This window comes from Alnus glutinosa, chromosome 3 (assembly GCF_958979055.1).
Source record: "Alnus glutinosa chromosome 3, dhAlnGlut1.1, whole genome shotgun sequence".
Classification (NCBI taxonomy): Eukaryota; Viridiplantae; Streptophyta; class Magnoliopsida; order Fagales; family Betulaceae; genus Alnus; species Alnus glutinosa.
This window is the reverse complement of record NC_084888.1, coordinates 33,058,238-33,085,585: the sequence shown is the minus strand read 5'-3', so window position 1 is coordinate 33,085,585 and position 27,348 is coordinate 33,058,238. Positions and strand designations below refer to the sequence as shown.

General features: G+C 35.4%; 3 protein-coding genes across 6 annotated transcripts; all 3 read right to left on the bottom strand.

Moving 5' to 3' along the window:
• Positions 1–979: 979 nt before the first annotated feature.
• LOC133862915 (uncharacterized) lies at positions 980–10,134 on the bottom strand. Its single transcript, XM_062298836.1, has 7 exons — positions 8,498–10,134; positions 5,533–5,950; positions 4,962–5,106; positions 4,659–4,774; positions 4,493–4,571; positions 2,996–3,229; positions 980–1,634 (listed from the first exon to the last, which is right to left on the bottom strand). Exons 1-7 carry the CDS (start codon positions 9,618–9,620, stop codon positions 1,308–1,310), a joined length of 2,442 nt encoding a protein of 813 aa, XP_062154820.1. The 5' UTR covers positions 9,621–10,134; the 3' UTR covers positions 980–1,307.
• A 4,903-nt stretch (positions 10,135–15,037) lies between these two features.
• On the bottom strand, positions 15,038–19,411 carry LOC133862360 (mitochondrial import inner membrane translocase subunit TIM14-1). Of its 2 annotated transcripts, XM_062298143.1 has the most exons (4): positions 19,223–19,411; positions 17,825–17,900; positions 17,503–17,681; positions 15,038–15,454 (listed from the first exon to the last, which is right to left on the bottom strand). In XM_062298143.1, exons 1-4 carry the CDS (start codon positions 19,267–19,269, stop codon positions 15,298–15,300), a joined length of 459 nt encoding a protein of 152 aa, XP_062154127.1. In that variant the 5' UTR covers positions 19,270–19,411; the 3' UTR covers positions 15,038–15,297. The 2 variants fall into 2 exon arrangements, with proteins under 2 accessions (XP_062154127.1, XP_062154128.1); XM_062298144.1 differs by lacking the exon at positions 17,825–17,900 and having other exon boundaries at positions 19,223–19,382.
• A 2,657-nt stretch (positions 19,412–22,068) lies between these two features.
• On the bottom strand, positions 22,069–27,070 carry LOC133863540 (protein IQ-DOMAIN 3). Of its 3 annotated transcripts, none has more exons than XM_062299521.1 (6): positions 26,767–27,070; positions 26,100–26,262; positions 25,611–25,955; positions 24,789–25,016; positions 24,041–24,160; positions 22,069–23,107 (listed from the first exon to the last, which is right to left on the bottom strand). In XM_062299521.1, the coding sequence occupies exons 2-6, from the start codon at positions 26,172–26,174 to the stop codon at positions 22,397–22,399; spliced, it is 1,479 nt and encodes a 492-aa protein (XP_062155505.1). In that variant the 5' UTR covers positions 26,175–26,262; positions 26,767–27,070; the 3' UTR covers positions 22,069–22,396. The 3 variants fall into 3 exon arrangements, with proteins under 3 accessions (XP_062155505.1, XP_062155506.1, XP_062155504.1); XM_062299522.1 differs by having other exon boundaries at positions 26,100–26,259; XM_062299520.1 differs by having other exon boundaries at positions 26,100–26,189.
• Between the last annotated feature and the right edge of the window lie 278 nt (positions 27,071–27,348).

Genomic DNA, 27,348 nt, shown 5'->3' with positions numbered 1-27,348 from the left:
ACATACTTGAACTCCTGTTTCTGCTCGTCCTGAACTCTTACGTTTGCTATAGGCCTCATGTGGGAGGATCTAAAAGGATGGAAATAAAAGAGGTAAATGGTATTTTCCTTCATTCAATTGGAATTAGGATTCGAAGAGGCAGGGGAAAGGTTGTACATCCCGGGCTGCACACTTGTCAAATCCAATCACAGGTAGAAATGGATTGCTCGTAAGATCATGTGTATTTTGGGTAGATGTCGATTTAATAGACTGAATGTGAAGAAATTTTTTCCACCCAATTTAGAGAAAAGCGTCGTCTATTTAGATATTTGAATTTATTTTTATTTTTTTTTTGGAGCAATTTAAACATTTGGTATAATAATCGGATATCCTCATAAATAGGCCAATCCACCAAATTCTGAATTACCCAAATTACTTTGATCAAGCATAAAAACCCCTACTTTTCGTAATGGCTTATCGTGTTACTCTTCTTGCTCCAATTCATCACTATCGTCAAATTTCTTTTCCTCAAACTGGGTGGGATGGGCCAATTCGCCAGTTATGACTCCGGTTGCGGGTCACAAAGGGTCACTGCATTTCAGGCCTGAGTTTGTGGGGAGGGAGGGGACAATAAATAAATAAATAAAATAAAATAAACAAAAAAATAAAAGAAGAGGATGGTTTGCTAGGGCTAGCAAAGAAGGGCATTAGGTAAAGCCTTTAGACGCTAGTCCCCTACACTGTCCTATAAAACGACACACCTTTTAGGTTAACAGCAGACAGTTTGGGCTATTCTTTTGATTCTTCTTATCTCCCAAATAAGGAAAGTTGAGCAAGTCGGGCTATTCTTTTGACTCTTCTTCATACATGTCCAGTTGATGGATGCAACGGTCAATAAAAGTTCACGGAAAAAAGAAAGATTAGAAATGTACAACTGAAAATTTTCATAACCAAAATTAAAAAAAAAAAAAAAAAGGAGTGGGGTTGGGAAGAGATTAACTGCACATGAAATGTACAAAATTTGATAAAGAACTGTAAGCAATATACAAAATACAATGAGCATGTTTGCACTGCCATCAAAGCAGGCAAGAAAGTTTGAAACAAGTAATGAAATTGCAATTAAAAAAGAAAAAAAGGCAGAGATGTCGGCAGATAGGAATTTCAAAAAACATGCTGCTAGTAAACTAGGAAAAAAGCTCAAAACTTCCAGCAGCATCGACTTGCTATATCGCATAAAAAGCCAAAAGCTGTATACCAGATTTCTCACTTCAAAACTTTGTCCAGAACTTGCCACCTTCTTCTGAGACAGCTGGTCCCCTGCTAGCTCCTCATTCGTCCATAGCCTTCCTTGCAAGCTCGTCATTTTTGTCCATGGCCTTCCTTGCAAGCTCGTAGCCTGCAAAGTTCATGGCCCCCAAGGGAGCAATCCAGAAGAACCTGGGTACCGCTCCTTTGAATAAGCCCAGGGGTCCCTCATGTCGAAGTATAGAGAAGGCCACCACTGACATTGGTATAGATCGACCCTTAGCAGTCATCATCCTAGTCTTCATCACATCAAAGGGTGTAGTGACAACAGCAGCTAGCCCGCCAGATAAAGCCCCAACAGCGATCGTTTCCCAGGGCTCCAGATCCCTCCCCAGAAGTCGCTGTACAACCTTCAAACAGCATATGAAGACCAACATTATAATCAGTACTTGAAAGTATTGAACATTCCATCCAAGCATAAACCATTCAGCAATTTGTCTTTCACAAAATAAGACACTTAAAGATTAATCTCATACTATGTATAAATGTCGGGATAGCTGTTATACATTTGACATCCAATAGAATTTGTCAAATTCCTAAATGACAAATAGACTATTATAGGAGTACCACCAAAGGACAGGTCAAATTCAATTCGACAAATAACAATAAACAAATAAAACAGAATACCGATAACACCAAATCACCTTAAACCCTCACCATTATGTTTCCTTCACTAGGGTTTCTTTTCTTGAACTAGTAATCAAAGAATAACAATAAAATAGATAAAATAAAATCTTTTAAACCATCACTGTCTATGTTTTCAATGTTAGGGTTCTTGTTGTATGCTGCAGGGAAAGTAAGATCAATCACTTGATGTGATTTGTCTCACTTAAGTCGATATAGACAAAAGATATGATTCACGTACAATACATGTGGGCAAAAGGCTAGTAATATAAAAATGTACATGCAATGAACACAATGTCAGCTCAGACTAGGAAAACAATGTGTGCCTCACTCAATCAAACATATACTGTGTGAGAGAGAGAGAAGAAAAAAAAAAGTACCTTCCAAGTATAACACAGCAAAATGCCAAAATCTCAACCTCAAACAATCTAAGACAGCTACTTCTGTCAATGTATGTTTATGTGTATATCACACTCAGAATATGCATTAAAAAAAACTTCAGTAAATATTGGACAAATTTGTGGGGATATTTACTCTTTCTAGTTGATATCTGGTGCCCCACAAGAAAGAATGAATTTTCATGTTCTTTAGGTCAAGGTACTGTCACCGAAGAAGCTTGAAGGAGTTCTTCATTTTTTATATCTGAGTGGACCTATATTGGATTAATTTCTGGGGATATTACTACTTCAATTTCTGACAGCAATGTTTCTTGTAGTTTCGTTCTCTTGTATAACACCCACCCAAATCATTCTATATTAGAAAGCCACGTAAACAAAACTTGGTCATTTTTCTGAAATCAATGAAATTTCTCCAACCACTTACATACAAGAAGTTAACAATGAACAAATCCAAACTAACTACATCAACATACAAAATAGTAGAGCTGAATAAAGTCAGTCTTTGAGAAGAGGAAGAACCCCTTGCAGGGAAGGAGGAGGGGGAGTGATAAACAAAAGATAATCCTGTCATCTCTGCACCCGATAAGTTTGCATTTTTTTTTATAAAAAATAAATAAATAAATTAAATAAAATAAAATAAATAAAAAAAGAAGAAGAAGAAGAAGAATCATCCATGACTAAGCCCACACCTTTTTGGATTCAAAATAAAGCCCTGTGCCAGCAACATAGAATGGAACCTCCCGACAAAGAGTGGCACCAGTCCCACGAAAGAAACCTTTAAGCCCATCTTGTTGCCAAGTCGCAACAATACCCTCTCCCACATTGTCAAAAATGCCAGCCTGCAGCCGCTGTTTTAATACCTCACAAGGGATCCGTACTGCCGTCCCCAAAAATGTGCTGCAGAATGATGATAGAGATTGGACCTACAAAACAAGTAAATACAGTAACAAATAAATTAGAAATAACAGTCTCCCAAGAATTTTTTTAAAACGAGTAGATCAACCACCTCTCACATAAATTAGAAAATCCTCTTCCAAAGGTATATTTCACAATGACGAGAGCTATAAAATCCAAATCTTGTTTATGTTCCTCAACTGCATGTATGCAGAGAGAGAGAGAGAGAGAGAGCCTGCTTCCAAGTTGTAAAATAGGTCAAGCACCATGATGCAGCAGAGTCACCAATGCGCTTCAACGTTTTACGGACACAGAAGCTAATTGGTTGGAGTTGCTCAGAGCACGTTAATTTTATCTTTTGTCTGCAGATTTAGTTGCATCTTTTTGTTATATTTGAAAGTATGAGAATGGAAGAGTTCCTCAACTTTAAATAAGCATAAAATTTTGATAGCTTAAATAACATCCACATAAGTTGAAGATGTATGCAGTGCTAGTATCAACATGTCCTTTCAGTTACAAATAAACTCAAGCAATACAATCCCTTCAAAAGGTAATTTAGTCATGCTTTATGGGACAAACCAGGCAGTTCTGAAGGAGAATTAAACTGGGAAAAGAATGCCTTCATGGGTTGGTAGGATACCAGAAATTACACATTTAAAACCATTAAGTAGAACAACGAGGCCAATGGCACAATACCACTTGAGATGTTCCAACAGGTACAGAACGACAAATTAATGACAATTGTACACTGAAAAGAGTATTTCAACCTCAGTAAGACTCTTAAATGGGAACTGAAAGATAGAACAGACATGGATATTGTTGGACATCTCATGCTTGAGCAGACCACACTAATTTTCATGACACAATAGACTAACATTGCTAACATTAAATTGTTAAATCATCACTTATCCCAAAAACTTAAGCTGATAGGAATAGGTGAATTTAATAATTTAATTAATATTTTAACACTCTCCCTCACGTGTAGGCTCAAACTCTCTCTTAACAGGTGAAGTTCAACACATGGAATATTTTAGGGAGGTGAATGATGGAGATAGAGTTCGAACTCAGGAATTTTGCTATGATACCATGTTAAATAACTACTTATCCTAAAAGCTTAAGCAGATAGGAAGAGATGAATTTAATGATTTAATTAATTTTTGAACATAAATAATAAGTTATTCCTCAAAATTTGTAGTTTTTCAAACAGCGTCAAAGGAAGACACGAGAAAAGATGCAAAAATTGGAGAGTAATAGAAACTACAGTAATACACAGTTAGAGGAATAACCATTACCTGGATGTCTGGAAGTGTTGGAGCGACATTTATTAAAACAAGTTTACTTGCTTCAAATATTCCAGTTCGCAGAGCATGGCTGCAATGTCAAGTGAACACATCAGCCCAAAGGGCAAGAATATGACTAACAGAAGGTGGGGGGTGGGGGGGAAGAAATACTGATAACCTTGAAAATTGGCCAAGAATTGCAGGGATTGAACCCCTGTATAACCCCCGAACCCCAATCTGTGGAAGCTTTGAAATGATTTCAGGGAAGCTTAGCGTTGATGCTTGTACCCGAGTCTGACAAACCGAAAAACACAATCATTTTAAGATAGGAAGCTATGCCAAGAACATCTCCAATCATAGAAAACTAATAAACGCAAGTACGTGGGGATTAGTTCTTAAGAAATAAATATAAAGTACATGACTAAACAATTCATAGAAGTGCCAATGCATGACCACAAAATCAGTAAGCATAAGAATTTGCCTTTATTGTATCGACAGGGTGCATTAAACTACAAGAAAGTGCACAAGATAGGCCTCCTGCCAATGCAGATCTCAGAACACTTCCAGCTGGTATTTCCACAGGCGGTGCAACAGCAACAACAGTTGCAGCTTCAAACCAGATACTCCTGTATATGTTACAAAAAGATGTTACTATCAGCTAGAAACTAGTAATTTGTAAACTAATAGTCCTTTCAGCGAATAAGATAATTAAAAGCGTACATTCTATGGCTGTTTAATTGTTTCTGCATTGTTGTTAATCTCACTCCACAGTTTCACATTCCAGAAACTATGTATTAATTAGCAAGGAAATAATAGGACCTTTACCATTTCATTGCACCAAGCAAAGGAAAGAATATATGATAGAACTATGAGTAACTTACTCGTCAAAAAAAACTATGAGTAACTGAATCAAACAACACTTCAACTATTAAGAGTCAAACTACAGATTTTGAAACCAATTCATACTTCTGCTTGAATTGAATGCAATTCAACAGAAAAATACATCTGAACATGTTCTGACAACTCTCTTGAAATGAGAAAACTGATCTTACCGAGGATCATCTTGAAGTCGATCAGAAGGGAGAAGAAGCATAAAGTTTCGGAAATGTCCATAAGCAATGGGTCCTTCTGTATCTGCATTCAGAAATCGCATCATAGCAACAGCATTGTCTTCATTTGCTGGAAGCCCTGCATTTTTTAGTGATGCCAATATTTCACTCTTTTGCAGTGTCCCAGACTTGCTCAGACAGAGAGAAGTATATGCACGAAGAATGGTTGGTTCCTTCTGTTCCATCAAGGACAAAAACTGTTTCCAACCAATTGATTTCGTAAATAAGTGACTTCTAGTGCGGCGCATAAAATCATGAGCATATCTTCGTGGCAATTTTCTCTTTTTAAATGCAACTTCAAGATCTTCCAAAGTTACTTGGCCATCACCATCCCTATCCAACTCGTCAAAGAATCTCCTTCCTGTAAGAATATGAGGCTTAAAATAGGTAAAAATTGTCACTTTCAGATAAATATATGCAAAAGAACCCGACAGTAATCAGAAATTTATAAGAATATAACCGAGCAGATGACTTCCCAATCCAGTTATAGGACATTAAGTTTAACATTGAAAAAAGCATAACAATTTAATTAAAAACTACCTATACAAATTCCCAATCTAGTTAAGCATTCTAAAGAAGACGCCCCATTGCACTGCATCAGGATAAGTGGCACGCTGCATTCTTAATGCCACTGTGTTCCGTAGTGAATCATTTTGCATGCAACTGTTGGAAATGACCCCTGATAACAGACAAATGTGTCTGAAGTATTTATTTTTTTTGCCTAAAGTATCCATTTGTTTATGTGAGATGCATCTGATTTAGGACCATAAGTGATCACAGAGCTTCTTAGAAAATTAAACCATGTGGGTGCTTAGTCCCCCATGTAGAGTAACAAAATTCCGTAAATCTAAGCAAATAACTATTCTGCTATCTCGTTCCAGATTTTGTATCCTTAATCACCCCCCCCCCCCCCCCCCCCCCCCCTTTCTCTTTTTCTCATTCTCTCTGGGTAGGAATTGTTAATCCAATCCTGAAATAACTCTACCCATTGCATCAAACCATATAAATCCTACTCTGAACCTTATCCTACAAACCAGACACAACTTAAAGTCTGGACAAACATGCCTACTGATAAACAACATCCATCCTAATGTGCGTCAACAAAACTAGCAATAAACAACACTTACTAATTGTCACAACTCGAAGGTACAAATAATTTATCAATTTTCTTGATAGTTACTCAGCTTAAATAGAAATATCCTATATCTTTCCATTTTTATGGTCCCTCAAAAGTACAAAATAATTTTCTTAGATGTTTACAGAACTTAAACATCAAGCATCTTGCTATAAATAACCAGCTAGTTGTACCGTTGGAGGAACTATATCTTCATCAGCCAACTAAGGTGAGAACAAAAGAAATCATTTGTTTATCATCATCCAAAAGTGCAAACAACTTCAATCCTCTTGGCATTTCTAAATGAAAAATCAGATATCCTAATCCTACCACTAAAAGCCAGCCAATGTGCTATTAGTAAAGCGACATGTTAGACATTCATTCCCTAACCATCTCCATACAATCAAATTTTAAATCCATCATTGGATTTGTGGGACCCAATGTAGGTTTCACAAATCCAATGGTAAATTTGAAAATGAGATGGGTAGGGGATGGATTTGTATCATTTTCCATTAGTATATTACTGCCTAACATTTATTTGTGTGTCATTACTCAAAAGTGCAAGTAATTCAATAACCTACGAAATTCACCATTTTCTTTTCTTTTCTTTTCTTTTTGAAAAGTAATCAAAATATCATTAAAAGCGAAGGCGCCCCCATATACACAAAAGTAAACAAGAGAAGCCACCTAACTAGAAGGGGCAAAAAACACATGATTTAGCAACTATCCAAAAATACAAAGTGTTGAAAAATAAAGACTTAATTTCCTCAAAAGTCCTCACATGGTCCTCGAAATTCTATTATTCCTTTTCCTTCAAAGACACCACAAAAGGCACAAAGGCACCATCTTCCACACAGTAGCACTCCGAGTGCTACTAGCAGTCCACCAACAAGCATACAAATCAAATACTCATCTAAACATAACCTAAGACAACCCATATCAACTGAGAAAAACATTTCAAATGGCACAAGCAACCTCACAATGAAGAAGGAAATGATCCACGGACTTCCCATTCCTTTTGCACATACAACACCTATCAACCACGCTACAATAAGGGCCTAAGCTTCGAGCGAAAATCCATAGCAAGTTGAGAAATGAAATCTATTAGTATTCAATATTATGAAGATTAAATCTTATCAAATCAGCTGATTTGCATATTAACAGTGATTGCTTGTCGAAAATAGGAGTGTAAAATTTGTGAACATGTTATGTTTCTAACATTATAGATAGAGAGACCTTTTTTAGATCCCTTTTCCAGTTCCAGCCAGAATAGCCTGGAATTGATAGCACATTGATATGATGTCACTGATTAATGCAACTATAGTTGCTAGACACAATTATAATGTAGGCATTGACCTCAAAGCAGAGAACGTCATAGCCACCCATACCTATCTAACCATATCATATCATGATGAATATGATACTCGATGCAACAAGGATGTGCTCTAAAACTGCAGTTCAAGTATAAGGCTTCATTTAGAATGAGGAATAAGATCCTAGAAATCTTATTTTAAAGCAAACCAAATACTAATGTCTCAATCCTAAATAACAATTCATCTTTCCCAAAAGATAGGATGCCATGAGAATGGCTAGACATATAAGTACCCTTCAGCATATATTATGTAGACTCTTCAATAATACCGCTTTATAATTTTACAATTAAAAGGACAAGATGACCCATCTATCAGCATGAAAAGACGTCTGTCATTAATTTATACCCCACAGAAACTAATGCGAAATCAAATTCGAAGCAACATGCATTTTTTGTTTATTAGGCTACTTGAAATACAATACCTTCCGCTTCTGTGTATCTAAAGAAATCCTGGACAGAGAATAGTTTCTTCTTGTCAGGATAATCTTTAGAAGTACGCCCCAACTGTGGTACGAGCTCAATTAGTTCTGTCAATGAAACAGTGGGTAATATTGATCTCAAGCGCTCCACATTCGATAGAGGGATGCTAAGTATGCCACTGGCCAGCTTCTGCGGTAAACTGCCACTAGTTTCTTCCCCATTCCCAGCTGGAACACCATCATCGGTCTCTTCATCAACCGAAGAAGTTACTCCAACTACGCTCGATGGCACACCTCCCACTCTAGCAAAACTCAGATTTCCTAAAAGCCCATTCACATCTGCTTTTCGACCCTCCAAAAGACTAGTGAGTGCCTTCAAATGATCAAACTGAAAGGAAGAGGGCGGCGGCAGAGAAGTGTCAAAACTCTTCTGATCTTTTTGCACACCCTGATCAAACTTCTGAAGATTCTGAGCTAACTGATCAAAAATAAAACCTATAAAGGACTCAAGTGACACATGTTTTCCTTCATTCCAAAATGTTCTATCACACCGTTCCTTAGATTCCCTTTGTTTCACTTCAAATGAAACCTTTGGCTTCATACAGGAACACAATTTATCTTCATCACCAGTTTTCTGAAACCGTTTCTTGCCCGTCTTGAACGGGCTCGGAAACGCCTGAACGAAACTGTTCAGCAACAAAGACCAAGTGACAGCAAACTGCAGGCAATTCACACAAGATCCAAAATCCTCCTTACCCGAATCCCTCTCCTTCAACCCACCATTGGGCACCTCGGCTCGATGCCCATTTCCCGAATTCTGCGAAAACATACCCAAGAAGGCCTTAATCGGAACCTTAATGGACAAGCCCTTCTTTCCCTCATCACCAACAACACACTGACCACTCTTGTTCTTCACACCACAGATCTGAACCTTACGATTCCTATCAACACCACTCACCTGGTTAACCAATCCAACACTGTTCCCTTTGTTGTTTGGGCCACCTCCCCAGCAATGTTCAAGATCTCTAGCCGCTTTCCGAATGCCTAACTCGAGCGGCGAAAGCACCTCTTTCACAGCTTGAATCGAATTGCAAAACGATTCAATAGGGTCATTCGCAGACACCATTACTAACAAACCCTAACACTTTCCACTCCAATATACAACTGTATATCAAATATCCCAAAAAAAACAATAAACAAAATTCGGCACCGATTCAAAAAAGCACGGAATCCATAAACGTAATCCTTACAATTTAGCACAAATTCATAATAAAACAGACATAAATTTCAGTTAACAAAAAAAAAAAAACCCCGGTTATTGAACTGAAGCAGAATATTCTCAAGCGCGAGCGAGCGAGCGGGTGTGATCCTATAAAAATGAATCTTGGACCCGGAAACCCTAGCTGCACGGACTTGGAACTGGAGCGAAACTGTACATTTCGTTGCGCTCAACTCGAGAGCCAAATAAGTACTTGTGCCAAAGAGCTTGAAAATGAGAGAGTTGTATTACAGTGTACGAAATCTTAGCTTTACTTTGGAATCCGATTAGCTAATCTTAGATGAGTTTTGGACCCTGCGACACCGTTTTTCGGTTCAGACCGAGAGAAGATGTATGGGTGGCAGAGGAAGAAGAAGAGAGCAGCAGAAGAGAGAGGCTCTCATATTTGTTGTTATTTTTTTTTTCAATTTTTTATTTATTTTTAATTTTTAGAAAATAAGATAATAAAAGGAATTTTGTATTTTTTGGATAATGTGCGGGGAACGGATAAAAGCTGACGTAGGACCGGGGACACTTGGAATGCGGGGTCTTTGGTGCAGTTACTTCCCTCCATTTACTCGGAAATGAAAAACAGGGCCAGTGTTTATCCGGTTGCATCATAACGAATGGGGGATAATCAATAAAGTGATAGGCAGGAGCATTTTGCCCGGCTCCTGCCCACCCCTTTTTATTAAAAGGGTATTTTTTTAATCAAAAACAATTTTTAATATCACATCAAAAATTACTTTTATTAAAAAAATTAATTTTTTATTAAAAAAGTCGGGCAGAGCCGGACAAAATGCTTCTACCTATCATTACTTTTAACAAACATGACGCCAACAATGTCTTTTTGTATTTTAGGAAAAGGTCTCAACCCTAAACGTGGTTTACAAAGAGAGCTATTTTCGGGATTAGAATTCTCTTAAATTATTTATTTAAATTTAAAATAATTTAGAAAAGATCACTTATGAGATTTATTTGATCGGATAAATAGTTGAATAGCTCAATTTTTATTTATTTCTCATAAATAGTCTCTCGTAATCGCTTACCTGAATTCTCTCAAATTTGAACAAATAATTTCAAATGATTTTTTTCGTTGTAGATGATAATAATACATTAGAAATGTTAATTTGTATTATCTTATCTTTCTATTATTATTTTTATGTGGCATTGTTAATTTACCATTGAATTTTATTTCCTTCTTTAATTAAGATTGATTTAAATGTAAATTGATAATTCTACTTCAAATGAGAATATTTAGTAGGATAGAGCGCGATTTGGTTGGTTAAAAGTAAGATTTTAAATCAAATATAGTATATCGTTTGATATTGTATTTTAAAAAAGTTGCAATTTAAAAAAATAGTAAAAAAAAAAAAAAAAACCTTTTTTTTAAATCACAAGTAAAATAATGCGTTTTCAAATCGCACTTTGTAAATCCTAACGGACCCTATGCTACAATTTTACAATAGCTCAAACAACCACTTCAACATAACGGCTACTTAAATAAATACAATAATTCTCATTAAACATAAGGAGAATGTATATTACATCTCATAAGTTAATTGTATATGATATCCAGGTACTCGTGCAAAATACAATTGTGATATTCATATTTGGCATGTGATTAAAGGAAATACTACAAGAGATGTTCCAACAAATTACAGTTTAAATTTCTCAAATCTATAATGATATCCCAAGTAAAGCAAAGCAAACTCAGATTAAGAAGTTTATTTTCAACTATGATATAAAATGATCTAAACATAAATATCATTTTAATAGATCAAGTTAAATGAGTTTCTTCCAACCAAATTTAAAGCGAAACTTTATCCTTAAAATTAGGAATTGAATCAATGGGTATTTATGTTTATGAGAAATTTACTTTTCTACTTTTTCCCAAAAAAGGGCTTCAATAATTAAAAGTGTAACATTATTCTTTAAACACATTTTATATTGGTTGGAATGATGTGTTTTAACTTTTAAGTGGTTATTATTTTTTTTTTAAATAATTAACATAAAAAAAAAATCATTTAAAATGCATAAGTTGTCTTAACGAGATAACCATACTCTGTTCCGTTAAAAATCTTAAAACCAATTAATACCTATTAATGCTCCATTTGTTTCAACCGTGAAATATTTTTGATGAAATCATTTTTCAGGAAAAAAAAAATTATATATATATATATATATATATATATATATATATATATATGATTTTTTGAAAATATATTTCGACATTTGACTCGTACGAAAAAATAACCAACAGCGTAAGATGAAATCCGGCGACGTCCGGCTGTCGTCGCCAGATTCTAGCCGTATTGGTTAGATTTCGCAATCGGATACTAAAATTCGAGAATTTTCGACAATAGAATCGAGTTACCAATAAACTCCAATGCCTGATGATGGCAAATTTTGACAATCGTGCGTACAAGAAATAACTGTTTAAATCTAGAAAAAAATTGTAAATCATTTTTCAAAAATTAAATAAACTTTTACGGTCAAACTGAAAATGATTTATATTGACCATGATTTTCTTTCTCACTAAACATTAAAAAATACCAAAAATATTATTTTAAAAAATATTTTACACCGAAACAAACTAGGCATAAACCGCTCAAGTTTAGTCTTATCTTAACATGGGAGATTAAATACTCTTTGGCAACGCGTTGGGTTGATATGGCATTTGCTGGTTACACTTGTAGAAACTAATAAAATAATTATAGTGGCCTGACTATTTTATTGTATTTTTTAATTATTTTTGGAAGTATAATTCATAATTGTATAAGTAATTCTCTTTGAAGTCCAAACATTGTGACGTGTCTGTACAGTTTGTACATGAATCCCTGTGGCTGTAATTGGGGATCTTTCTTTTCTTTTCTTTTTTTCTTTTTTTGACAGGGATACGTGGAGGTCCCTTATCCGTACAGAGAACTCACTCATGAAAACATCTGCACGGATATTCCCTGCCTTTTTTCTTTCTTTCTTTCTTTTTTTTTTTTTTTTGATATTATTATTTCAGTCCCTCCACCTTGGACAGAAAATAACAAAGCATTCGGATTCATACAGTTTAGCCTGTGGGGGACGACCACAAGTTTGTGGATTGAAATTGACAATAATTATCGATTAAGAGGGTTAGTGATTTGGATAGATAATAGGAGTGATTCTATATGAGATTCACTATCCGGGTGGGTGGCCGCACAATAAATTTTTTTTTTTTGGATAGATTAGTCTTATATAGGGTTTCTCACATCATCTATATAAATTACTAGCAGTTCAGATAAATAATTGTTCATATGTGGCAACGCCATTACTTTTAAAAGTACTAACTTATGACTGAATACAAATTTGATGTTCAAACGGTTACGATTACTTGTTATTGCCTATAACCGTAAATTGCAACCGCTTTAGGCGGTTAGCAATTTTAACATAACCACCAATTAGCGGTTATTGAAACTCATAACCATACTACATAACCGCTTTTTAAAAATTTGCCTATTTTGGTGTTTTGTGCCTTATTTGAACCTTTTTTTTTATGATAAGTAGATCCAAAATATAACAAAGCTCAAGAGTTTGTATATAAATATATGAATAAGAGAGTGGGAAGCATTGACCATTTTGTTCTCGAAGGAGATGCTCTTTTAGTATTCTAGCAATTAATTCTCGTGAGCTTTTTTCCTTGTGAAACTTTTATAATTTAGTTTTTGACGTTAGTTTAAGTTTATATTATTTTCAAATATGGAATGTTTTGAAAGTGTCTCGTTGCGCAAATTATCGTGCGCATGCTTTAACTAAATGTGTTGCTTCTCATCTTGTATTTAAAAGCATTTCCACAAGTTCTCACATTCTCTCTTCCATCCGGATCAAAAGTGGGAAAGATCTTCCTCTGTAACTATTTTTTCCTACTCAATTAGAAATAAATAAATAAAGATCAATTTCATTAAACTTAAAACAAAACCCCTATATCAAACACACAAAAATGAAATTGTTTTGTATATTATTATTATTATTACATGTATTCAATTGAGTTAAAAAAATTGTTTTTTAAGATAATAAAGTTTTCTTCTCAATTGAGTTAAAAAAATTTATTACATGTATTCAAAATACATGTTTATACATGTAAGAATCACATGCTCTATTAAAAATACATGTAAAAATCATCTGCATTTTGAATATATATCAATTTAATAGAATGAAAAAAGATTTGATGAAAAAGCAGTACCAACTTAAAATTGATAATGTATGTCGGACATAAATTAGTGACATTTAAAAAAATAGCTAATTTATACAAATCAATCTAATAAAATGACGTGACACGTATTCCTAATCCATGTTAAAAACACATGCTATGGAACACTTGATAATTTATTAGTCTGATTTGTAGGAATTAAGTACAAACCAGTTGGTAGCTCATGGATTTATTAATCTATATGAAAAGTCTTATTCTTTTGGCCAATAGCCGTTGCATGCTTCTATGAAAAGAACACTACTACAAAAATGTAATGATTTTATTTTATAAATCGAGGGATCGCAATGAAGTATTTGCTGCTGATTATTAAATAGGAACAGAACCAAAAATTTGTTGAATTTGATTCTCTTCAAAACATGCATCACAATAGAATTAAGAAGCAACATTTGTTTTTAGACACTTGTTGGAAGAAACAAAGGAATATTGTTGACTTCTATTATAAACCAAGCTCTAATCAGGAAGAATACGTGTAAACGAATATTTAATTTCTGAAGACTTGTTGATTCTCCCATATTACGTTGCAGAACATGAAAACACAACTTCTTAATTATTAATTATTAATTGTTAATTATTTTATAAGCAAATGGCAATTAATCTATGAGGGTACCTGTTAAGAGCTATCCAACTCAGCCACCAACTAGCAAGTATGAACACGCACTCACAAAGAAAGCTCTCTTATTTTGGCAAGGACATGATTCTTCTCTTAAATCATTCATTTTAGTTTAGCAACCATAAATAAATGTATCCCTAAATATCTGCTTGAGTCTTGACCAATGCCAAATAATTCTTTTTTCATTTGTAACTCTCGAACATTGATAGGTGGTCGTGGCCGTCTACCGGGGTGGCTAGCCACCTATAGACTGTTTTATGATTTTTTTTTTTTTTTTTTCTTCTTAAGGTCTTTGTAGGGGAATAGATATTCCTTAAGGAATAATGTGCAGCCAAATAAAAGAATAGCTATTTCATAGGAATAATCATTCTATTATAGGAGTGTATTCTGCGTACCAAACATGCCCTAACTCTTTAGTTAAAGGAGAAGTAATAACAACAACCAAGGATCAAAATCCCCTAAAATTTTCTGTCTAATTCCATAAAAATCGAACAGAAAATAAGAGGGGGGCAAGGGTAGCACTCAGGAGTAACAACTAACAACAATCAGTGCAATGAGAATTCAACTCCCGAACAACAGGAAAAAAAAAACAATTTTTGGGCAAGCATGACCTTTTTATAAGTTAAAGATTACGAATTGAGAGGACAGATTTCACTTGTGGGATTGCAAAATCAAAGAAACTTGGAATAATATTAGAATGCAGATCCGCTACCCTTTGTCTTTCCAAGCATCACATCTTTAGCTTCATTAATTTTGGAAGCAAGGTAATGGCTACCACCTGCATCAGGATGGTTTGCAACCATTACTCTTCTATGTGCTTCTTTGACCTTGTCTGGCGTTGCATTCTCCCTGTTAAACCACAAAAGAATAACAGATCTCTCCAGAACAGGAGATAGAAGATAAAGCAAATGCATTACAGGATGGGTAGATTATGTTAAATTACTAGTTATCCTAGAAGATAAAGCAAATGCATAATAGGATGGATAGATTCTGTTAAATCATTATTGAGAATAATCCAACTCTAAGTCGAATTGGGGTAACAGTCTCAATCCGGGTCCAATAAAGACTCTTTGAATAATCTAATCAACAGTCCAACTTCCAGTTGAATGAGAATTGGACTACCATACCAAATCAAACATCAGAAACTCTTAGTTCAAGTGAGAGTAGTAAACCCAATTCAGGTTTGACTCCACTTCTTTGCCTATATATAGGCTTATATCCCAGGTATAAACGACAGACTGATTATTTTATGTATTGAACATACTTTTCTCATAAGCTGATTTAGGCATCGGAGCGAGACCTCCTGAAGAGTCTCTTAATTTTAATTGTTTTGCAATATTCTTGGTTCTTGGGAAGCGTGAAGAACATCGAAGAACATGCAGTTCACACTATACCGGAAACTGTATTAACAATCATCAATTATTCCAAAAGCGTATAGGCTCAAACTCCCCTTACTAATAAGAGAGGCCAAACTTGTGGGATATTTTAATTGAAATAAGAGGTTAATAATGAAAACAAGGTTCAAATTTATGATATTTGCTCTAATACCACATTAAATCACCACTTATCCCAAAAGTTTAAGCTAATAAGAAATGGTAAATTTAATTGTTTAATAAATATTATATCAAATTCAACGAGGTTGTGAAAAAAATAATAAATCCAAGTCAATAACACGGTGCAAAAGGAAAACAAGCTAACACATGACACGAAATCAGTAGCATTAGCTAGAAACATTGCTTAGTTGAGTCACAAAGGTAAAATTTCGTGACAATCAAAAACCAAAAGCCATTCTAGTTTTGCTTCAACTATCCTCAATGTGTATTACAAATATGCAAGTGATTCCGGAACAAGGCAGTTCATAGACACCTCTAGCATGTAATGAACTATCCTCAATGTGTATCACAAATATGCAAGTGATTCCGGAACAAAGCAGTTCATAGACACCTACATAATTAGATCCTTAAAACTGCCAAAACTTGTTCTTTGCTCTCCAAGATTTTGAGGCTAAATCTTAAACTCTCCAAGATTTAGTTCTAACTCTCACTTTTGATGCACTCGCTTGACACAGGTGAGGTAACCACTTGGTGTTCACTGATATAATTCGGAAGCAGGGGCTAGGGCTAAATCTGAGTTATTTGAAACAATAACCAACCGAATGGTGAATAGGAAACAAATATATGAAGTAGACCTTTCTCATAGGGTTAAAGGAAGCAGGCTCTTCAACCCTCACTTTCTGACTTTGGTTGATGAGGTTTGGAGAGGGGAAGCTTTGGGTACTCCGATATATCTACCTATTAAAAGAGTCCCTCTTTCATTCACTTAAGAAGACGCAACTGATAGATGGATGAATATCCATTTGCTGGTCAGTTCTATGGATAAAAATCTTGAGTTGGAGGCCTCGCTGGGCAAAAAGCCAAGGGAAAAATCATATTTAACCACTAAGTTTTCACTGATTTTGAATTTAGTCTTGAGGCATCGCTAGTCCTCATTTTCAATCTACTCAACAAGATCCATGTAAGAGCATATTTCTTTTCTCTTAAGTATAGGTCATCACAATCTTTGAACATAGCTTCAATGGAGACGTTAAGAATGTCTCTCTTTTTTTCTTTTTCATTTTTTAATGACACTTTGAGGGCCTTTCATTCACAAAATCCTACAATGCAAGTTCAGTCTTAAAATATGACAACTAAACTTGGTCTCAGTTTATTTTGCCCGTGGTTCAGTTGAGTCCTTAATATTCTAATAGCAATAAATGCAAGTTGTACATGATCCAGAAAATGGCAGTTGCAGTTTCATGGCTCTAATTATAGATGAGTAAGATTTTTTTTGATAAGTAAGAAAATTGCTTGATATGATTCCTTTAAGTATCCATTTCCAAGAAAGAAGTGATTGGTTACCTAAGACCAAGAATAAGGGCTGCTTCCCTTTTCGTCATCTTCGGCTGGAAACCACCTTCATAAAATTTGCGCATTCTAGAATTTGGTGGACGTGCCTTAAATCCTTGCCAAGCCTGGATCCCATATCTACCTGCAAGAGCAGCAGCAGCTACTGCAAGCCCAGCTAGAAACGGTGTAGCCTGTTGTACATCAAGGAATCATTAGTTTTAAACAATTGCAATACAACTATACAAGAACCTAAGTTCCAACTGATAGAACAATTTTTACATAACTCAAATATAATTAAACAATATATATAAAATTAAACAGGTTCAGGTTCAACTCCTTCCAACTCCGCACCGCTCCAGTTCATCCAAAGACCCTGCTCCAGAACATCACAAAGGATTTCTGCCATTTCACTGAAAAAAATAATACAATGTATGAATGGCAAAAAGACACCGGGTTTTTATAAGAGCCCCACTATCTGCCAATATGTGAAATGCAAAGACTGGTATATTAACAAACAAGGGAGGCTCTAACCAGAGTTGCGCTCTATAATTACTAGGATCTTTAAACTACATTAATACTAGCCAAAAGACCCCTTAAGGAGCCATCATATGAACCCTACAGAATGACCCTTCAAAACTACCAGCATAAAAGTCAGTATATGTTCCCCGTGCCTCAACATTTTAAACCATTCATTACCTTTCTGTGATTTCCTTTACTCAAACAGTGAACCAAAAACTCTTTAGTTTACTAATCTGAGTCTTGTTACGTGTCTAGCTTTGCATATTCAAATTTCAATGGACAAACATAGCCAATGGATCTTTTTTCTCTTCAGATGACTTTAAGAGTGTGTTTTGCGCCGCAATTTAGAATTTGCTTCGAAGGCCAACATTGCGTTTTTAAACAAATCACGAAAAGTGTCTCGTTTGGGGGCGCTTTTTTAAAAAAAGGCGGTTTGAAAATGTGAAAAAAAAAATATATATATATATATATCACATTCAAGGGAGTACATTTTTTAAAACTCGTGATTTTAAAGGCTGAACTGTAATTTTTAAAGGTCAAACCGCAATATTGCCAAACATTTAACTACGTTTTTAAAAATCGCATTTTCAAAACGCACGTTTTGAAACGCAAACAAAACATAGCCAACGCATATTTGAATTTTGCAGGCTTAAAGCGCGTTTTTAAACAAAATCGTGAAAAGTGTCACATATGGAGTGCATTTGAAAAAACAAAATAGCGATTTAAAAATGTAAAAATATTCTCGTTTCGAGCAGAAGGTAATGAGGTGCATTTAAAAAATGCACACTTACAAAAAAAAAAAAAAATGGACGATTTAAAAGGTAGTTTAAGGCACTATTTTTTAGAATGCATATCAAGCCTATAACTGCATTTTTTAAAAATTGTATTTTTGCCTTCTGAAATTGCTCCTTTTTCAAAACTGCTAAACCAAACGAACACTTATGTAACTAATGGAACTTTACCATTGAGATCAAATTCCTCTATAGCACCATTTCGGAGTAACAGTTTTCCTGGTTGGAATCAAACAAATAGATCTCCAGCCTAAGGCCGTTTTCGGTTGCGCATAACCAGAAATTAGGTTTTCCTTGTACCAAAAAACATACACACACACAGCTCCAAACAAAGCTCCACTAATTTATCCAACCCAGTAAATCATAGTGAATTTGCAACAAATTTACAGAAAAATTAAAACGACAAACGTTTGTTTGCTTACCATGTCAGTGAAATATCGGAGTTCACGGCGAAGATTTGGGGTCTCATTCAGAATTTCTTGAGCTTTTGTTTTGCTTCGGTGCCATGGAAGGGCGATGACTGATGAGCTTGGTTCATTTCGGACCTTTCGGTAGAATAGCCTTTGTCCGGTTCGATCCAGTGACCAATTGTACTGCGCCGTGTCACTCTAGAAGCAACGACTACAGCCCACACCAAGTCATGCTTTACAAGTGGGCGGGTAGGATCCATTCAGGCCCATGGACCGTTGTGGAAAACCCATTTTCACTCCGTTGTTTTCAAGCCTATTTTGCTTTCCCTGGGCCTTGTGCCTACATGCCTCCACGGCTCTTCTCGCTCAATTGGCCAATGAAGATAGGGTATGTTTAACAACGGTTTTCTCTTTTGAAAAGTATTTTGATTTTTGTTTTAAAAAGTTTGGGATAATTACACCGTTGGTCCCTGTAGTATGTCATAATTATTTTTCACTTTCCTATGGTTCAAAAAATTAATGAGAGGTCCTCGTAGTAAGTAATAATTACAAATCAATTCTTGAAGTCAAATTTTGTTAAAAAATTTGACAGATTTTGTTAAGTGTCACGTCAGCACCATGTGTCCATCTGAATAAAAAAAATATAAATTTATTAAAAAATAAATAAATAAACTTCTTTTTTTAAAAAAACAAAAACAAAAAATGGAAGGGTGGCTGGGCCACCACCAGCCAATGGGGGTTGCGCACGGCCACCCTTGGACCTTCTATCGGGCCACCCTTTGAGGAGGCCACGGCCACCCTCAGTGGCCAGGGGTTGCCCAGCCACCCTTCCATTATTATTATTATTTTTAAATAAGTTTATTTATTTATTTATTAATAAATTTATATTTTTTTATTTAGATAGACATATATCGCCATCTTATTAGTTTGATGTGGCACTGATGTAGTACTTAACAGAATTTATCAAAAAAATTTAACAGAATTTGACTTCAGGGATCGATTTGTAATTATTGCTTACTACGAGGACCTCCCATGAACTTTTTAAACCATAAGGAGTGAAAAATAATTATGGAATATCACAGGGACCAATTATGTATTTATCTCTAAAAAGTAAGGGAAACTTATTAAGTATATCGAACTTTTAAAAAAAATTATTTCACATCTCCATTAAGATTTTTTGTTAAATCCTAACGGACAGATGATAAATTCACAAAATAGTCTCTTTTTTTTTTTTTTTGAAAAACCAAAATTAATTATAATTTAAGGATAATTTTCTAAATTTTATAAGGTTATAGGGGTATAAAAGTCATTTTACCTTTTGACCATATTATTTAACCTCAAATCCTAACGAGAGGGATGAGATTGTAAAAGATTGAGAGTTCGATGCACAATTTTTTTTTTTATTTTTTGACATGTCCACACAAGATGGGGGAGGAGGATTCGAATTAGTGACCTCTACTTCATGAGACGTGATCCCTAGCCGATTGAGCTACCCCTTGTGGACGTTCGATGCACTAAATTGAGGCTTTGTTTAGTTCACGGAATAGACTCTTGGAATAGAATGACTATTCTTATAGAATAATCATTATTTTGTTTGGTAGGAGTCTATTCCTTGGAATAGTTATTCTCATTGGAATAATTATTTCCTTATGAAAAGGAATGGACTATATTTTCCACAAAAAATCACTCATTATTTCCTATTTTCTTTCATTAAAAAAAAATACCTTTAAAGTGACTGGCCGGCCACCCTCGATAGGCTTCAGGGGTGGCTGTGGCCACCCCCGATGAGATTGAGGTGGTCGGCCACCCACTAGTTTAAAAAAAAAAATTAATTAATTAATTTTTTATAATTTGAGTTTTTTTTTTTTAAAAAAAAAATAATAATGTAGGGTTTTTTAGTAATTTTGATTGGATTATAATTAAAGTATATGAGTTGTTACCAAATTAAAGACTAAAACGTAAGAATAACCATTCAATTGTACTCTCTTTTATTCCCGGTAATAACTATTACATTTTCTAATGGAATACTCATTTCGCAAAACAAACGAAGCCTTGATTTTTTTAACTTTGAGGGGGGGAGATTGTAAAAGTGATGGAAGTTCAAGGAATTAAGTGAAGTTTCTCCTAAAAAGTACTTTTGATGCTATCAAGATCTGATATACAAGTGAAAAAGTGTTCATTTTTTTTAAAAAAAAAAAAATGAAATTTTTATTTGAAAAATGTTTTGTGCTTTGAATATTTTATTAATATTTTTGAGAAAAGTGTATGAACAATTCAAAAGTTGTTCGACTGGGGTAGATCTGCCACCTTCACTACAACAGGCTCCAGAGAGTGTTAACACTTGTCATATTTATTTATTTTTTATAATTTTTCCTAGTTCATTGTTTCTCACTTATTGATAAACATTGAGATAGCAAAGTATGAACCATTTAGTTTGTAGCAGACTAGCCATGGTTGGGGTTTTTAAGGACTCCGACGTTTAATTACCTTCAAAAAATTAGTGAATCTTTTTGTGACTAATCAAGTATATAGGTGTTTGTCGTTGACAATACAACAAACAAGTAGAAAATATTGAGCTCCCGTTTCAATTAGAAGAAACTGAAATTTTGCAATATAATTGAGCACAAGTTTGCCACATATTTATAATGATTATAAGTTGAAAAAAGGATCTGTTAGCTCTAATGATATAATCACAAACAAATAACACCACAATGAGCTGTCCCTTGCATATCTACACAAGAATAAGCAGACTTAACTTTCACCGTTTAAAAGAAACATATCGGAATTTTCAGAAATTCGCTACCCGAATCGCATGCAATTCCGGTAGCCCACACAGAGGGCAGGTGTCACAACTCAGACAGCGAATTTCAAGGGATCCAAATCCAAAGGAAACCATAATCATAAAGAATTTCATGAATATGGTGTGCCAGAATCTCAAGAACCCCACTAAATAAATGAGAGAAGCAATCCCCACAAGACCACAACAAAAGATACCAAACATTGTTCCCATAAACCACATCATCCCCAAACCAATCCCATGCATGATACACATAGTTTTCTAACAAGAGCAGTTGTTCAGAAGAAGAAAAAGACAGTCGAGTGAAAACAACAGTAGTAACCCTTTTTTATTTATTTTTCTCCCTTTGCACTGGTAAATTCACAACTTGCTTGTCTCCTCACTCATTGTTAACTTTTATACTCCGTATGCACATCACTGTCCTTAGTGGAGCTAGTGTCCATATTAATATTAGCAGGACTAGAATGCCTTCTCGGTCCAGCCGGGGAGGCGGGGAATAAGAGACGTTTCTTTACAGAAGCTGCTGATCCCTTCTCTGGTGTCCCATTTTTCTCTAATCCTAATGGACTTGGCAGTCGGGACTTGGCCTTTGCTGATTGTGTTGATGCCATGTAACTTGGAACTGAAGGTGTGGTTGCAAGGCTCTCATCATCTCTCACTGATGAATCTTCAATGCTATGCCTACGCCAGCGCTCTGACTGTACGCTAAGCATACTCCTTGAGTCATCATCTCCACTCCAGCCGCTCCCCCTGGAGCCTCGTCGGTTTCGTCTCCCAGTTACTGATGCTGAAGATGTTGCCTTGGAAGGGGGAGTTGAAGGAGATTGGCGACTAGGAGGGCGGCTTGATTTTTGGCCACTAGGAGAAGGCTTATTATCTTGGTTAATATCACGACGAGAATAAGCTTTGGTGATTTCTCCAACAGAGATGGTACGGCTTGCAGCGCTCTTAACGGAGGCAAGATCACTAGGATCCCTCGCGCTTCGACTCTCCCACGGTCGAGCTGCCATCCATCGCTCTAACCAACTCCAACCCCAATGAGGATTGTTTGGATCCATAAATGTTGGATTTGCAGATTTTGAAGAGTTCTTCCACTTTTGCTGTTGGAAACATCAAGATCTGGTTTAGCTCCCACAACAATTTTCTTTCCACATTCAAAATAATATCTTTTGTGAGCATGCAACTATGTTAGTATGTGTGTTTGTAAATGGAATATAGGCTCAGTTAGCACTTCAGTTTAGTATCTCAGCAATCTGAAAGAAGTCTCAGGTATGTCTGTTTTTAGTAGAAAAGCAAAGGGATATAATAGCACCTCACACTAAGTTCTATTCCAATATAGGTACATCTTAGTATTAATATGTTATGTATATCAATAACTTTCTCCTCGAGCATGAGAGACACGGGAAATCTGAAACTACTAAATTGACATTTTAACCATCAAGGACAGTTCAGAATAACTGCAAAACCTATAAATTGTAAGCTTAACAACTTCTTTTAATGTAGGGAGAATTTCAATTATAACTCCTGATCTTTCATTACTTTTGAAAAAATGTACCTAAACTTTAAAAAGTGTCACTTTAGGGTATCCATCTTTCAATTTTTTTCAATTTCAACCCTCCATTAGAATTTTCCGTTAAATCCTATCAAAATTAGGCAAAATACCCCTCTTTTAGAAATTTTGATAGAATTTAATGGAAAATTCTAACGGATGGTTGAAATTGAAATATGGATACTCTAAATTGACACTTTTTAAAGTTTGGATACTTTTTTTCAAAATTAATGAAAGATTAGGGATTATAAGTGAAGTTTTCCCTTTAATGTATTAACAACTAGAAGGCAAGAGAATAGGAGAAAGGCAGGAAGGTCAAGACACTGCACATTATTTGTATTTTTTTTTTCTCTCTACTTTGTTGGCTTAACATACTTCTAAATCACTTGCGCCCGTTACTGGTCACAATATCAAAGAACTTGATGCTGCAAAATTCAAATTCCATTTTCAAAGTTGGCATATGATAAGGGGAAGAGTCTCTTACCTGATGCGAGAATGCATAAGCCAATGCCCTTTCTCTTCGTATAGTAGCCTCTTGCCTGCTCTGTAGTTTTGCTTCGACTTGCTCCCTAGATTGTGTGCTATCATTCCAGTCTTCTCCCATCTGTTGCAGAAGTATTATTCTTTAAGCCATACAATAAAACCACACATGTATTTATTTATCTCAATAATGGAGCAGTTCCTTTTAAATAAAGATCAAAAGAAAAAGCCTTAACACATGCTTCCACTGTTTTTTAAGTACTTTTGATAAAATAAATACTAAATATGGCTTAAAAAGTTATCCACACCCTACCATGAAAAAGAAAACAAGAGCCAAAGATTGAAAAATTCTTATTTAAAAGTTGAGTCCAAAAGGAAAGAGAAGGCCAAGCTAGAAATTTGAAATACTGGAGCAATAATTCAGATCATGAATAAAAGCAATGAACCAGAACAACTAATTGTCATTAGAAAACAGAATGACCTATCATTTATTGTCTCTAGTATCTGGACGAATAAATTGTGAAGAAGTTGGCCTTTAGTATTTGTTATCATATTCGGGGTCTCTATTATGTTTGTAACATAAGCCATGCACAGAAAACACAAATCCAAAACACAAAATAATGGAATAATCAAAAGGGCAAGCCATTAGAGAAATTCTACATGGCCAAACAACAGATGAATTATGTATTGGGTACAACCATGATTCTGGTCTACAGTAACAAATGCAAAAAGTAAAGGATGGGGGCACTTACGGAAGTTCTCAATTTCTCAAGCTCTTTCTCACATCTTTGTTGGAGCTGTTGCTGGAGAGCCTGGTTCTCCTCCGACATTCTTATTCTCCTTGAACGAATCTGAGACTGCACACGAGCAAGAGTCTGCATGCATCTTAATGTGCTAGCTGCTTGGCGTTTGACAGATTGCCCTTGTATCAAAGATTTCAATCTCACCAATCCCCTCAAAGCCCGCAATGCCCTCCTTGCCTGAGAGACCCGATCCAGTAGTAAAAACCATTTCACATATACAGCAAATTGTTGACAAATGGACCAAAGAATTTATGGTTGCAAATCGCTAAATGTTGGCTCCCTAAATAGAAAAGAATGTTTTTTTTCCTAAATTGCCATGTATACTAAAAAAAAATGTAAAAGGTAATCTTGAAATTTGTAGTAGAAGTTGACACAAATGCAGGCAATCAATAACACAGGCTTGAAAAACCTTTTCCACAAAAAAAGGAAATCAATTCATAACCAGGTCCTCAGCCGTTAAATGCAATATGTTAAAGTTTGCTCAAGTTGAACGAAACATGTACAATTAAATACATTCTCAAACACTTATGCTCAATACTGCCCTTGTTTCGAACAATGACGAAGACAAACAACTTGAGATATTTAGAAATTATGAAAATAAGCATATATAATTGCTTCACATCTGCTGAAACCATGAAAAGAATTCAAACTCCTATAGGTGGACAATTTTAACCTCAATTTTTCAGGTAAGATCATAAGTGAAGCATCATGTTGCTAGAATGGGAAAAGAGATATACAAATCCTTGAGGGCTACATGAGTAGAATTCATACCAAGTATCCTCGAAATGCAGTCTGAATCTTGATAGCTGCAATTTCCTCCTCTGATTTTCCATAGTAACGTGGAACAGTGGTGAGACGAACAACCTCTACGGCAGCCTGAGCAGCGGCAGCAGCTGCCTCTGCTGCCACAGCAGAGGCAATTGCCACTGAGTAAGCATGTTTGTTCTGTTCATTCTCGGCTTCAGTTGACTTCACATCTTCAATGGGACGGGGAGGAGCAGGAATATCAGAAGCCGGGGGAAGAACATGAATTGCTAATGCAGTTTCTTCAGTTGAAGAAACTGGAGCTGATTTCTTGATCTTCCCAAACCAATTCTTCTTTGGTTTACGGGTTTTCTGATGAAAACAACGTAAAATAGTTTTTAACTATAATCTAATCTTCGTTGCAATAATGGGAAACAAATCTAATTGCAAAATACATAACATCAAAGTTTGCTCCTTGGTCTGAGATAATAAAGCATAGATAAAAACCATCCAAACCTGATCTTTCTTTTCCTTGGATTCTGCACTCAGAGCTTTCTTCACTGCAGAAAACCAGCCCCCTTTCTTCCCCATTCTCTAGTCATTTACCTTCGGGAAAACAAAGCAAAGTATGAAGTTTTAGCCCCACATGATTTCAAATGAACGAAATTTGCCATACCTACTGCAAATCAAACGAACCAAAGTGTCACGTGTAAATCAGTTTATACTTGCATTAAAGAAAGAACCCAAAAGAGAAACAATTAATACATCAAATTAAGGAAACAACCACAAGCCCAGAAATATAGCACTTAGAAAAGTCAAAACTTTAATAGGAAGTTAACAATTCGGATACAGATCTAAAATAAACACGACCTATCAACCCCATGAACAAGCCATTAATGTGAAACAGAAATTAATGAGGACTAAGAACATCCAGTCAAATAAATAGAAACGGTAAACTTTCCACCAATTAATTACTCCAAGTCTCCAACCCAACAAAACAACTGGTGCAAGACCCTGATGCCAACTAGCAAGATCTTCACAGAAAACAAGGAACCCGGATCAAATTCTTCACTTTAGATAACTTTTCTGACAGACAGACAGAACCCACATAACATAAACCAGGACAAAAATGGACAAAATGTATCGTTAACAAATACCAAAAACAATAGAAACATTCTAGTACCTCTGGTTCTGCATGGAGTTCCCAGTCTCAGATCTCTGAGAATTAAGGAACTTTCTCTCTTTGTGACAAAAAACAAAAGTATCCAAATGACTTGATGATGAACACGCGTATTCTGTGAGCAAAGAGCGAGAGAAAGAGACAAGACAGAGAGGAGGAGGGGGGAAAGGGGGACCAGATCTTCCCGCAGAAAACTTCAACTGTGGGATTGGAACAATAACAGCTTGGAGGGTGGAGGAAGGTGGGGCCGATAGGTTGTGGTTTCTATTTTAAGATTTTAACAACGGCAATGTGAGTAACATCAACCGCAACAACAACAACAAAACCTTGCTGTCTTCTGTTTTTGTTTTCTTTTTCTTTTTCTTTTTCTTTTTTTTGTTTTACTTTTCCAAAAAAAAAAACAAGTACAATTAGTAGTTGACTGGGGATTACGATGGGTCCAATTTGGAGTTATCCGCCGAATAACAGCCCATCACGTAAATACTTTGACTCCAATTAAATATCTTTGCAAAATGGAAAGTAAGACATGGGCTATAAATGCACAATTTCAAGGTATATTGAAATGGGGTTCACATATGTGAGTCC